Source organism: Neofelis nebulosa, chromosome 1 (assembly GCF_028018385.1).
Source record: "Neofelis nebulosa isolate mNeoNeb1 chromosome 1, mNeoNeb1.pri, whole genome shotgun sequence".
NCBI classification, from domain to species: domain Eukaryota; kingdom Metazoa; phylum Chordata; class Mammalia; order Carnivora; family Felidae; genus Neofelis; species Neofelis nebulosa.
The window spans coordinates 170225441-170238089 of NC_080782.1; the positions used below are offsets into that span (position 1 = coordinate 170225441).

The window sequence follows — 12649 nt, forward strand, 5'->3', positions numbered from 1 at the left end:
CTGAGTAAAAACAAATAGCCAATGAAGGCATTTGAGTATTAGAAGTGCTTTTAAAACCAGAGCAACATTTCTTGAGTACAAAATATTCTTTTGAAGGAACAGGAACTAAGGGATGTATATTCGATTTACAGTGAATTGGCTCCTTTAGATGCTGCTTAAAGGGCTCACTATCAACATTCTGAGCAGTAAAATACACATCATTTGGAGAAATGATAGCAAGGACTATCTACAAAATCACTGTTCTAAACACCGTATGTGCATTAACTTATTTATTCTTCAAAACAATTTGTAAAATAGATATTATCCCCATATTACCAATGAGGAAATAAACACAGAAATATTCATCTTAACTTCCCCTACGTGATACAGCTAGCAAGTATAGAGCCAGTATTTGAGCCTTCAGTGCTTCTATGGAGACTCCTAGGAAGAGATGACCAATAAATCAAATAGGACAGGAGTGTTACTAATCTTGAAAGAGAAGTGTGCAGTAACTTGCATATAGTTTTTGGAAAATTAGTCTCTGTAAACCTTACTATGCTCTTAATAACTGCCAAACTTGTATATCAAGTTATTAAGTAATCCTATATATCAAGACTTTTCTAAAATTATTTATGGCCAATAGGCAATCTGTATAAACTCATCCTCTTTTCCTAGGTGTTACTGTATTCTCCATGTTGCATTTGTCTCCTTTCCTCTTGGTTCCTCCTATCTACCTCTTCTCTTAAATATTTCATTAAACTCAGTGAAACTGCTGATATTCAACCATGTTTGACCTACAAAAATGACAACTTTGTTTGGTTCAAGCTTATATAATTAAATTTTCTACTTCCTATTATGTAGTCTTACAGGAATCTAAAATTATAGTCATAACGTATATTGTTTCATTGATTATAAAAATCAGATATAAGATGGTTTCTTATACTACTTAGGCGGAATTGTCACGGGCTTCAAACCGAATTCCAAGGGTACTCCCTATGTAAAAGAAAGGTTCACAATATTCACATTATTAAAAGTAGAAAACAAAACTTTATTTGATGAAAACTTCTTAAAAGTTCCAGTGTGAAGTAACAAAATCAACAACCTACAAATCTCTCAATCCTTTGCATTTCACGCAAAATATTCTCTTCAGAAAAATGACCATTTCACAATATATATCCCTGTCTGTAGGCTAGGCATGTCTGAGTGGATAAATGGATATAAAATTCAAAAGAGAAGAAAATGAAAATATTTTAAAATAAAAATCTGAACCCTCTCCTTGAGGTGTATTGCAATATGGTTACCAACATATTCAGCACCTTGTAATAATCAAGTTACTGATTTGAGTCATGAACAGCCCCTGAAATGAAAGAACATGTCACAGGCTGACAGCAGAAGAAAAATTGACATCAACTAGAGAGGAGCTGAAATACATGAAATCCACTCTTTCTGAACTATTTAACACTCACTACAAACAGCTAATTGTATGACTTAAAAAAGGAAGCAGCTCAGAGTTGGGAATATGGATATTTGTCCTCTGAGTGGCAATGGCATTCCTAATGCATCTTTAATGCTGTTAACAACATAGGACTCCACACTCAGGGACCAGTCAAATATTGGAAGATCTCATTTCACAGATTACCTTGGATATAGAAACTTTGAATTCCACTTTTCTTTTATTCTATCCCAAAACAAGGTTCACTGTAGACAGAAGTCTTTCAAGGCCTGAAGATCTTGTCAATATTGGATGGTAACATACCAAGTCAAGAAAGCCAAGAATATCCCGAATCAATGCACCAATAGAAAAGATCAGTTTCTTGAGTCTTCGCTTTGCCTCTTTATTGAGGATCCTGAAAAACTTAGTCAGGAAACAAATGAGGCAGGCAAGATGCTGCTTGCAAGTAAAAGAATTCTAGACTCGCTAAATAATTTTAAATGAGCTTTAACCATGAGAGAAAGCTAGAAATCAACAGCCCCAATTTTCTTTAAAAGGGCAGATGGTACCTTTTATCTTGAGTTTAGGAATAAAACTATCTGCAACAAATTTGTGGTGATCGAGTTATAAGAAACCACTTCATGCTTAAGTATTTCAAATCATGATGCTATTAAGTGAATTTGTGTTTGATTTGTTTATATGTAATTTTATTGGATTTTGTGAAATTGTCCATAATGTTTATATACTCTTTAAAAGGACAATAATCTGTGCTTACCTGCTTCTATATCTGAAATCACCCATCATAATCATATACAAGCTTACTTACTGGAGAGCGACAAGGTTATATTTTGTACCACAAGCTCTGTTCCTATTTAGTGTAGACTTAATAAAACCTTCTACTGTCTTAATGCAGTCTTGTATAGAGCAGTCGTGTTTATAACACAAGTTGTTCAGTACCCAACATGGTCAGTCATTCCCATCATAATCACTGTAACCCTGGTAACCACTGTTCCTTCTCTCATGGATACTGGACATCTTTTTCCATGCCGAGTCCTGATGGAAACTAGCACTGAAAGACCGGCCCAGGCGCCCATGCTGCTTCTTGGAGATATTATCTTCACTCTCAGATTTGGCTATTCCCTGGGCATGTGTTGGAGGTTGTGATTCTTGTCTAATGGTTCCAAATGGAAAGTTCCAAAGGCCAAATCGTTGCCAATTAAGTCTCTGGAATGCTATGATGCAATGCAAATTTCCCCCAACCTGAGAAGAAAAAAAAAAAAAAAAAAAAGTTGTGTTAAGAAAGTGAAAGGAAATTAATTATACTAATAATGTGGGTTCCTATGAATTGCCTTATTTTTCTCCCTTCACCTGCCTCAAAACAGTACTTACGCTTTTCAGATATCATCAGATCACCTTATCCGGCATCATTCTTGACCAGCTGCCTTTACAAAAATATAACAATGCCCACAGGAGCCAAAACAACCCCCCCACCACCCATATGACTCTCCACTGGTCACACACACTGCTGCTTCCCCATCTGCCCAATCCAAACACCAAGATCATTCCTCTTCCTGTCTCCTATATGTTCTTGATGTTAGTAGGACCATATCAGTGGAATGTCAACTCAATCCACAGAATCTACTTTCACTGAGAACCTCCCCAAGCCTCCTTGTTTGTACACATGACTCTGCTTCATGGCCACAGTTCATTTGGCTCAGAAGTGAACACCTGACCCAAGCTGGGCCAAAACTATGGGACTGGGCCTGGGCAGGCCACTCTCAGCCTATCTAGACTGCTCACCTGAAAGGGAGACATAAGTTGAAGTTCTTGATCTTCAGAAAGTAAATATTCAGACAGATAAGAACAACATATAACTCCCAGAAGAATGAGACAGAGAAGCTACTTGGCCCCTGCCACCATTCTTTTACCAGGTACCAGTCCCTTCTGATTCCTGGCTACCCTCCTTGTGTTTTCATTCTAAAGATACCCCTCTTTCCTGAACATAATTTTCACTCTTCTATCTGAGATAATCTGAACTGGATTTCTGTTATTTACAACCTAAGGAGTACTGAGTAAAACAGTGCCTTTTGTCAGCTTGGGAAATATCTTCAGATACAATGGTGTTCTTACCTTCTTTGTTTTTCGATACTGCAGCCCCCTCTCTAAGTGTCGGATATCTAGATATTCTGGATTTTGAGTGTTGAGATCAGTAACAATATCTGCCCACCTATAGTGCAAAAGGAAGGATAAAGCACACTTTTCTCTAAGTACAAAATACCACTGTAATGGAACTTTTCACATGAGCAATTTGCTACAATATTACCATAACGATAATTCTTTCATAACAAGATTGTTCCACATCCTAAGCCCTAATTCTTTTTTTATGACAAGTCTGCTTAACCAACTATTGCCAAGATTCTCAGTTCAAAAAATGGCTACTTTCGGGGTGCCTGGGTGGCGCAGTCGGTTAAGCGTCCGACTTCAGCCAGGTCACGATCTCGCGGTCCGTGAGTTCGAGCCCCGCGTCAGGCTCTGGGCTGATGGCTCGGAGCCTGGAGCCTGTTTCCGATTCTGTGTCTCCCTCTCTCTCTGCCCCTCCCCCGTTCATGCTCTGTCTCTCTCTGTCCCAAAAATAAATTAAAAAACGTTGAAAAAAACAAAAACAAAAACAAAAACAAAAAATGGCTACTTTCATTATGAAATACATATTTATCAACCCGTTAAATGACATCCTACAGGCTAGAGTAGAAACAGCCCATATTTCCTTTTCAATTAGAGTCGAGTTTTCAAAAGATTTCAAAGTTAACATGTGTTTACTCACAGATAACATGATTGATTGTATAGAAAACACAAAGCAATTACAAATTACTTTGGATTATAAAACTATTACTGGAATTGTGAGTGAGTCTGATAAAAATGCAAGATTCAAGGGCTATGTAGGAAAATAGATTGCATTTTTGTACACTACCAGAAACTAATTCAGAAGTGAAATTTTTTAAAGGAAGGTGCCAAGAGGTACAAACTTCCAGTTATAGGATAAATAAGTACTAGGGATGTAACATACAACATGGTGATTATAGCGAACACTGCTGTGTGACATACAGGGAAGTTGTTAAGAGAGTAGATCCTAAGAGTGCTCATCACAAGGAGAATTCTTTCATTAACCTACTGTAGTCATCATTTCACAATATATGTAAATCAAACCATCATGCTCAACACCATTAACTTATATAGCAATATGTGTCAATTATGTCTCAATAAAAGTGGAAAACAAATTTTTTGCAAATGGTATCGATTTGCAATACCATCAAAAAACATAACAAACTTATGGATCTGTACAGCATAATGGCTACAGTTAATAATACCATATGGTACACTTGAAACTTGCTGAGAGCAGATCTTAAGTGTTCTCACCACATATAGGCAGAAAAGGTAACTACGTGAGCTGATAGATATGTTAATTGACACTTGATTGTGGCAACCATTTCACAAAATGTAGATCAAATCAGCACACGGTACACTTTAAATATATACATTGTGGGGCGCCTGGGTGGCTCAGTCGGTTAAGCGTCCGACTTCGGCTCAGGTCACGATCTCGCGGTATGTGAGTTCGAGCCCCGCGTCGGGCTCTGTGCGGACTGCTCAGAGCCTGGAGCCCGTTTCAGATTCTGTGTCTCCCTCTCTCTCTGACCCTCCCCCGTTCATGCTCTGTCTCTCTCTATCTCAAAAATAAATAAATGTTAAAAAAAATAAAATAAAATTAAAAAAAAAAAATAAATAAATATATACATTGTATTTGTGTATTACAACTCAATAAAGCCAGGAAAATAAAAAAAATAAGTAAAAAAAAAAAAAAAATAACAATATCAAATACTGGAGAAGATATGAAGAAAAGCTGGGTTCTCCATACATTGCCTGTAGGAGTATAAAATGGCATAACCCCACTGGAGAACTTTCTCCCAGCTTCTTAAATACACAGCTATCCTATAATCAGCAACCCCAATCCTAGATACCTATCCAAGAGGAAGAAAACATATAAACATGTCCTCCAAAAACTTGCACAATAAAATGTGGCAGATCCATACAGCAGAAAATTATTTGGCCATATCAAGGAATGAAATTCTGGTCTATGCCACAACACAGATGAACACTGAAAACATTAAGTGAAAAAAGATACGAAAGTCCACATATTGTATGATTCCATTTATAGGAAATGTCCATATCAGGCAAATGCACAGAGATAGAAAGTAGATCAGTGTTGCCAGGGAGTGAGGGGAGGGGGCTGGGGAGTGACTGCTAATGGGTATGGGGTTTTAGTTCCTAGAATTAGATCATGGTGGTTGATGCTCAACTCTGAATATACTAAAATCCACTGAATTGTATACATTTTTAAAAGGGTGAACCTTATGGTATGTGAATTTTATCTCAGTGAAGCTGTTACCTAGAAATTTTCTAACGATATAAACATTAGCGTTCCTAATAGCTTTACCCACATAAGACCAAACTCAAAATAATCCAAATGGTCATCAACAGAAAAATGGATAAAAAATCGTGGTACACTTACACTAGTTAATACCACTCAGCAGTAAAAAAAAAAAAAAAAAAAAAAAAAAAAATCATGATATGCATGACAAAGTAGATGAATCTCACAAGGTTACTTAAATGATAGAAGCCAGATAAGAAAGAATATTTTATGACTCCATTTACATGAATTTCAAGAACATGCAAAGCAACCCATCATGACAGAGCAGAGGCTGTCTATGGGGACTGACAGGAAAGGAGAATGAGGGTACTCTCTATACAATGAAAATGTTCCATATCTTGATTGCAGTGATGATTACACAGGTATATTCATTTATCAAACTCCACCTAATTATACAATTAAGATCTGTGCATTTCACTATATGTAAATCTTACCTAAATTAAAGAGAATAAGGGAAGTTAACATACTTTTTACAGTGAATAGCAGGATGTTTTCTACTTGATTCTCCAATTAAGATCCAATACTCTACTTCTTGTGGTGAGAGGGGACCCCTGCTAAATATAAAACAGATTAAAAGTAGGCTTAATAAAGGTCATTCACTCCCTTGAAAATATTGCTTCCACTATGTTAATAAAAAATATACTAAAGTTATTCAAAGATGACATTCATTAATACTAGAATAGATAATTGGAGTTTAAGCTTGAACAAACTTCTTAAGACCATTAAAGAGAAAGCATAAATAAAACTTAGGTCTTGATCTCAATTATAAAATCTAGGGATAAAAAAAAAAAAAGAAAAAAAATGAAATATACCACCTCTTAGAATCTAAAAAAAAGAGAAAAAATCCTAGCATCCTACAAGCATTCTTCAGCTACTCGTCTCCTTTCACTGTGCATTTAGAAGTTTTCAAAAGGCATCCTAAAAATGAAACCCTAAAGTCAGATGCCTAAATCCCACTCCGGGAAATTCAAGTAGATCTAGAGGGATTTGCACAGTTGTAAAGGCATCTCAGGTGATGCTTAGGTACAGGCTCCCCTAATGGGTACAAAGTTGGACTACCTACTTTTTCATGTTTTATGTTTGATAGATGTCTGGAGTAAGGTGAAGCCTCAGGATGAAACCATAGAAGAAACAATATACCTCACCTCCAGAGAGATGAATAAAACATTTTAGGATTCGGAGAGATCAAGTACTTTCCCTCTTGTTCCTCATTCACAAAATTATAATGTCCAGCTTCCTGGTTCTCCCAGATCTCAGGATACTGCCCCAGCATCCCCCAACCCCACAGCGCCTTGAGAGGGACTCATGCTTGCATGGCCTCCAGCCTCAAAGAACCCAACCTATCCTTAGATGAGGAAGCCATGTTCTCCCTGCCTGACCTTCAGTCTTCACCAAAAGAAGAGGGCTGCCCTCTCCTCCTCCTCAATGACCGATGCTACCCACCCAGGACAACACTGATAAATTCCACATTTTTCACTACGAGGAAAGAAGATGCTTCTTAATGTGCTCAGTTGGGACAACTTTTTGACACAAGATCCCCTAACTCATTTTCCATGTGAACAATGGATGAAAACACAGTGACATAATACGTGAAGTCCTTTGCAATCATTTTGTAATAAAGGTAAAAGTGGTTTTTCAGATGTCTTTCATTGCACGAGTCTGAACAACAGCATCTAAGTGGATAATGTAAAAGCCCAATTAACCAAATGCAATTCTGCAAAAGAACTAGCTAAATATTTAGAGCATAGTCTAACTTGATGCAAATGAAAGAAATAATCAAGGCTTCCAATTTCTGAGTGACTAAATATTTCCCAAATGCTTTCTTTTTTTGGTGAGTTACCCACATAAAATATGGAAATGCTTCTCTCAGTGAGTTATCCACATAAAATATGGAAATCCTTACCTGAATGCTTTATTAGCTTTAACAGGGGTTGCTTCGAAGCCAATTGGACAAAAATAATGATTTTGGCAATGATAGATATAAGCCAGTGATTCATCTTTCAATCCATGAGTTAATTTCGACAAGGCCCCAGAAGCTACACAAAACAAAAGCAAACAAACTGAAGAACCATAAAGCACTGTGGACGCTTTACGCAAATGACTAGCTAAGGACTGAAGGGAAGACATGACTTGGAAGACACTGACATTGCTGGGGGAAAAGGAGAAGCTTTATAGATACACAAAAATATGAATAAATGTAGTTTCAGTTTTACCCTTTTGACTGAAATTCAGATAAACTGAATAGGAAACTTAAGACCTGAAATACGTCCTTGCTTACCAAAATCTTCCAATAACACCTACTTGTCTACAGAATTTAATTACCACATAAAACCTAACACCTAGTGTGTACAACAATGGTCTCAACTTTTCTGGTTGTGCACATCTGTCACGGGAAATTTCTGAATCAACATGCCCATGAGAAGCATTTTTGTTTATAGATACTATGGTACTAATAGGACTTTATAGAAGACATACAAAAGGTAGGAATTTTGAAATTAAATTAAAATACTGACAATATAGGGGTGCCTGGGTGGCTCAGTTGGTTACGTGTCCGACTTCAGCTCAGGTCATGATCTCACGGTTTATGGGTTCGACCCCCCCCCCCCCCACCCTGCATCAGGCTCTGTGCAGACAGCTCAGAGCCTGGAGTCTGCTTTGGATTCTGTGTCTCCCTCTCTCTCTGCCCCTCCCCCACTCACGCTCGCCTGCTCTCTCTGTCTCTTTCAAAGATGAACAAACTTAAAAAAATTTTTTTTTTAAATAATGACATTCTATTATGTTCTTCTCATTCCACAGTGGTCATCTCACACAGCCCCAGTAATGTATACGTCCCCAGTTTGAAGAGCACTGATGTTGATGGGTAGATAGTACACAGACTCCAAAAATGCAGACTTTCCCCGCTAATACACACTTTAATGTTTCTACAAAAGTTACCCAGACAGGAGGGACAGGTTTCTCAAGCCAAGTAATAAGAACATCTCTCGGACAGGCTGGTCATACCACAGACTCCTTCTTTTATATTTCCCACAGCTATATTAGTTGTGAAGTAATTTCAAAAGTAGTATCATAAGCAATAAGTTTTCACCAGCATTCAATATTTAAAGCCATTGACTGAGGTCTCATTAACATGCATTCCCGGAAGAAACTAAATTATTCATGAACAAATAGCCCATTAAAACTGGAAAGCCTAAAAATAGGTGAAGTAGATGAAAGCTTGCAATTTGTGGTTTCTCTAAATGACTTTCTGGCCACTGAGATGGCTGGAGACCACTAAAAACAGCAGGTCAATAGCTGTAGCACAGCTAAGAAGGCAGGACCCCACCCTACCCCGTAAATACACACAATTTGTGGGCTCCATGGAGACAATAACATTTCTGGCTTAAATTCTTTCTCCAAGGCTTCATGTAGGTCTTTCCCATAGATTTTACTTCATGGCCAGAAGCACCAGAACGTACCTGTATGGCAAGGTGATCTTTTCCATTAAAATCTCTATTGCATAATGACAAATGATAAATCTTTCTGCAGCTTTTGGTTGACCTCCCTTGACAATTTAAAAACTGACACCCAAGGGCAGCTCTAAATGAAGAACCATCAGAACTAAAATTCAGAAGAGGGTCAGTATGTCACTTCCTTCATTACAGATGGGTTCTAGGATAGTGAGCAAACATAAATGTATGCATTTAGTCTCCTAACAGATTCAATAATTACAAAAGATGGTGACACACATAGTTGGTTTAGAAAAAACTCTTCAAACCTTTCTTAAAATTGTGAAAATGCCCCATAAAAAATTTTCCGAAATGACTAAAAGTTTTAATGAAAAGAATTTTTATGTTAGCTTCTTAATGGCTATCTTTAAGTACTTCACATTATCCTTCTTTAAGTTGAATGTAACACAAAACACCTGTGAATAGTAATGAGTTTAATTTCCTAGAATATATTCAGGATTTCAGGAGCAAATGAGATAACTAAGAAAATTTGCTCTCATTAACCTTCACATCTTTTTGTCCACTGTAAACACTCTTTGACCATGTCCTCATTTTCTAGAAGACATGAGGTGATTTTTCTTCTGTAGCATAATGGTTATGGGCTTAGTGATAGCCAGGGATGTTTCTGCTCCTTACCGCAAGGTTCTGATTGATTTAGAGCAGGGATTAGCAAGCTTTTTCTTAAAGGGCCAGAGAGTAAATATTTGAGGTTTGTGGGTCATGAGCACTACTCATACTACTCAACTCTGCCATTGTAGCATGGAAACAGCCATAGGCAATGTGTAAGCAAATGGATATGGCTGTGTTCCAATCAAACTTTATTTACAAAAAGGACTGTAGTTTGATGACCTCTAATTTAGATCAGTAATTTTCAGACTTTTTTCCATATGGAACCCTGGTGCAAGGAACGTTGACATGGCATACTAGTGCATAAAAAAAGCTAAAAGCAAGTTGCTGTGGCCAAAAATGAGGTAGGGAATCTAGATCCCAAGTTCTCCCCCGACCCTGCACCAGGCACCACCATAGAATTCCCATGGCTCACCTGAGCACAATCTGAAAATCACCATATTTCCTATCAATGGAAGACCCAGCTCTTGAAAGAGAGGTTGGATAATGTCTCTTTAGAAAGACCACAGCAATAGTTCTCAAGCTTGACACACAGGGCTTGTTAAACACTTGATGGCTGGTACCCAACCCCAGAGTGTCTGAGCCAGCAGGTCTGGAGTGGGGACCAAGAATTAGTATGTCTAACAAGTTGCACAGGTGATGCTGATGTTGGCATTCTGAGAACTGGCCTAGAGTTAAAGGAAAATTTCATTTAATTCAATTCAGTAAGCAATTTCTGAGCACCTACTAAGTATACCAGGAACCTCAGGCAAACAAAAGGCAAGTGATACACAGCACCTGAAGCTGCCCTCAGAGGGAAGATAAAACAAGTAACCTTAATATAGAGTGGGATAAGACAGAGCCACAGAAAAGGGTTGTAATTCAAAGGAGGAAGAGCACATCAGGTTTGAAGAATCAAGAAAGGGGACATTCAAAACAGAACTTCACCAAGTGGTAGGATTTCAACAATCCAGACAGAGGAACAGGCATGAGGAAAAAACAAAGTCATTACAGGGGAGGGATGTAATTAGGGAACAGCAAGTCGTCTACTTTAGAATCTAGGGTGTGATAGCGTAGCCAGGCCTACCGTACAGCACCCCAAGAATTTCAGGACAAGGTCAGAAAAATGTCACCCTCTGAAACAAAAAGACAGTAAATGCAGTATTTACTACATTGAGGTAGTCATCTGAAGACGTAACTTCCAGTCAGGAGAAGACATATCAACGTATTACTGATGGAAACTAAATTCACAACGATGTTCAGCCTAGACCAGAGAATTTCTAAAAAAATCTGACAAGTAACAAAGCAATCACTTCCAAGTGCAGGACCATGATCTGTATGGCACACAGAAGAAGAAAAGAACTAGGAGAATCAGCTGGCCAGCTGAACGGTGAGATTTCCTGAGCTGCTGACAAGAGAATTCCGATGCCTTGGTTTATTATATCTCTCACTGTAAGTTAATATACAAACAGTCTGGTTTTTTTTAGTTTCTTTAGCGTGAATTTGTTCTATACAGGTTGATTGATCATCTATAGGAAAACTGTGGAGAAGTCTAGAAGAATACATCAGAATGTATTTTACATGTTCAAAAACAAGAACCAGGGGGTGCCTGAGTGGCTCAGTCGGTTAAGCGTCCAACTTCAACTCAGGTCATGATCTCACGGTTTGTGAGTTTGAGCCCCAATTCAGGCTCTCTGCCATCAGCACAGAGCCTGCTTTGGATCCTCTGTCCCCCTCCCCCCTTTCCCCTTCCCCCGCTTATGTGTACAGGTGCATGCTCTCTCTCGCACTCTCTCAAATAAAGAAACATTAAAAAAAATCCTCCATTCCTTAAAAAATAAATAAAGACAAGAACCAGATTCTTTTTTTTTTTTTTAATTTTTTTTCAACGTTTTTTATTTATTTTTGGGACAGAGAGAGACAGAGCGTGAACGGGGGAGGGGCAGAGAGAGAGGGAGACACAGAATCGGAAACAGGCTCCAGGCTCCGAGCCATCAGCCCAGAGCCTGACGCGGGGCTCGAACTCACGGACCGCGAGATCGTGACCTGGCTGAAGTCGGACGCTTAACCGACTGCGCCACCCAGGCGCCCCAAGAACCAGATTCTTTAACCCAGCACATAATATCATCCTACAAGACTCTTCCTCCCTTGACATCTTTTAAATACAACTGGTTCAGGGGCACCTGGGTGGCTCAGTCAGTTAAGCATCCAACTTCAGCTCAGGTCCTGATCTCACAGCTTGTGGCTTCAACCCCTGCATCCAGCTCTGTGCTGACAGCTCAGAGCCTGGAGCCTGCTTCAGATTCTGTGTCTCCCTCTCTCTGCACCTCCCCTGCTCAGGCTGTGTCTCTGTCTCTGTCTTTCTCTCTCTCAGAAACAAACATTTAAAACATTTAAAAAATAAATAAATAGATAAATACAACTGGTTCATGTAGGACAGCAGTGAAAGCCCAGTCTGCATTGGCTTTGAGCAATGCTAACAATTTTATGCTTTAAGCAAGCACTAGAGAGCTCCTAAAATAGAAGGATCTATTAGCACTACTCTTTGGGGGTTTTTTTGTTTGTTTGTTTGTTTGTTTGTTTTAATTTTTTTTTAACGTTTATTTATTTTTGAGACAGAGAGAGACAGAGCATGAACGGGGGAGGGTCAGAGAGAGAGGGAGA

At 38.5% G+C, this 12649-nt stretch overlaps 1 protein-coding gene across 3 annotated transcripts in view; it reads right to left on the reverse strand.

Moving 5' to 3' along the window:
- The window catches only part of BIVM (basic, immunoglobulin-like variable motif containing), an 80365-nt gene that overhangs the window by 35442 nt on the left and 32274 nt on the right, over positions 1-12649 (reverse strand). For 2 of the 3 annotated variants that reach the window (XM_058743204.1, XM_058743194.1), the window contains exons 7-10: positions 7798-7930; positions 6362-6448; positions 3542-3638; positions 1004-2671 (exon numbers count right to left, since the gene is read on the reverse strand). In XM_058743204.1, coding sequence (XP_058599187.1) covers positions 2378-2671; positions 3542-3638; positions 6362-6448; positions 7798-7930 — 611 coding nt within the window. In that variant the 3' untranslated portion in view covers positions 1004-2377. Of the gene's footprint in view, positions 1-1003; positions 2672-3541; positions 3639-6361; positions 6449-7797; positions 7931-12649 lie in introns of those variants that run through there. The other variant, XM_058743210.1, reaches the window with a different exon arrangement.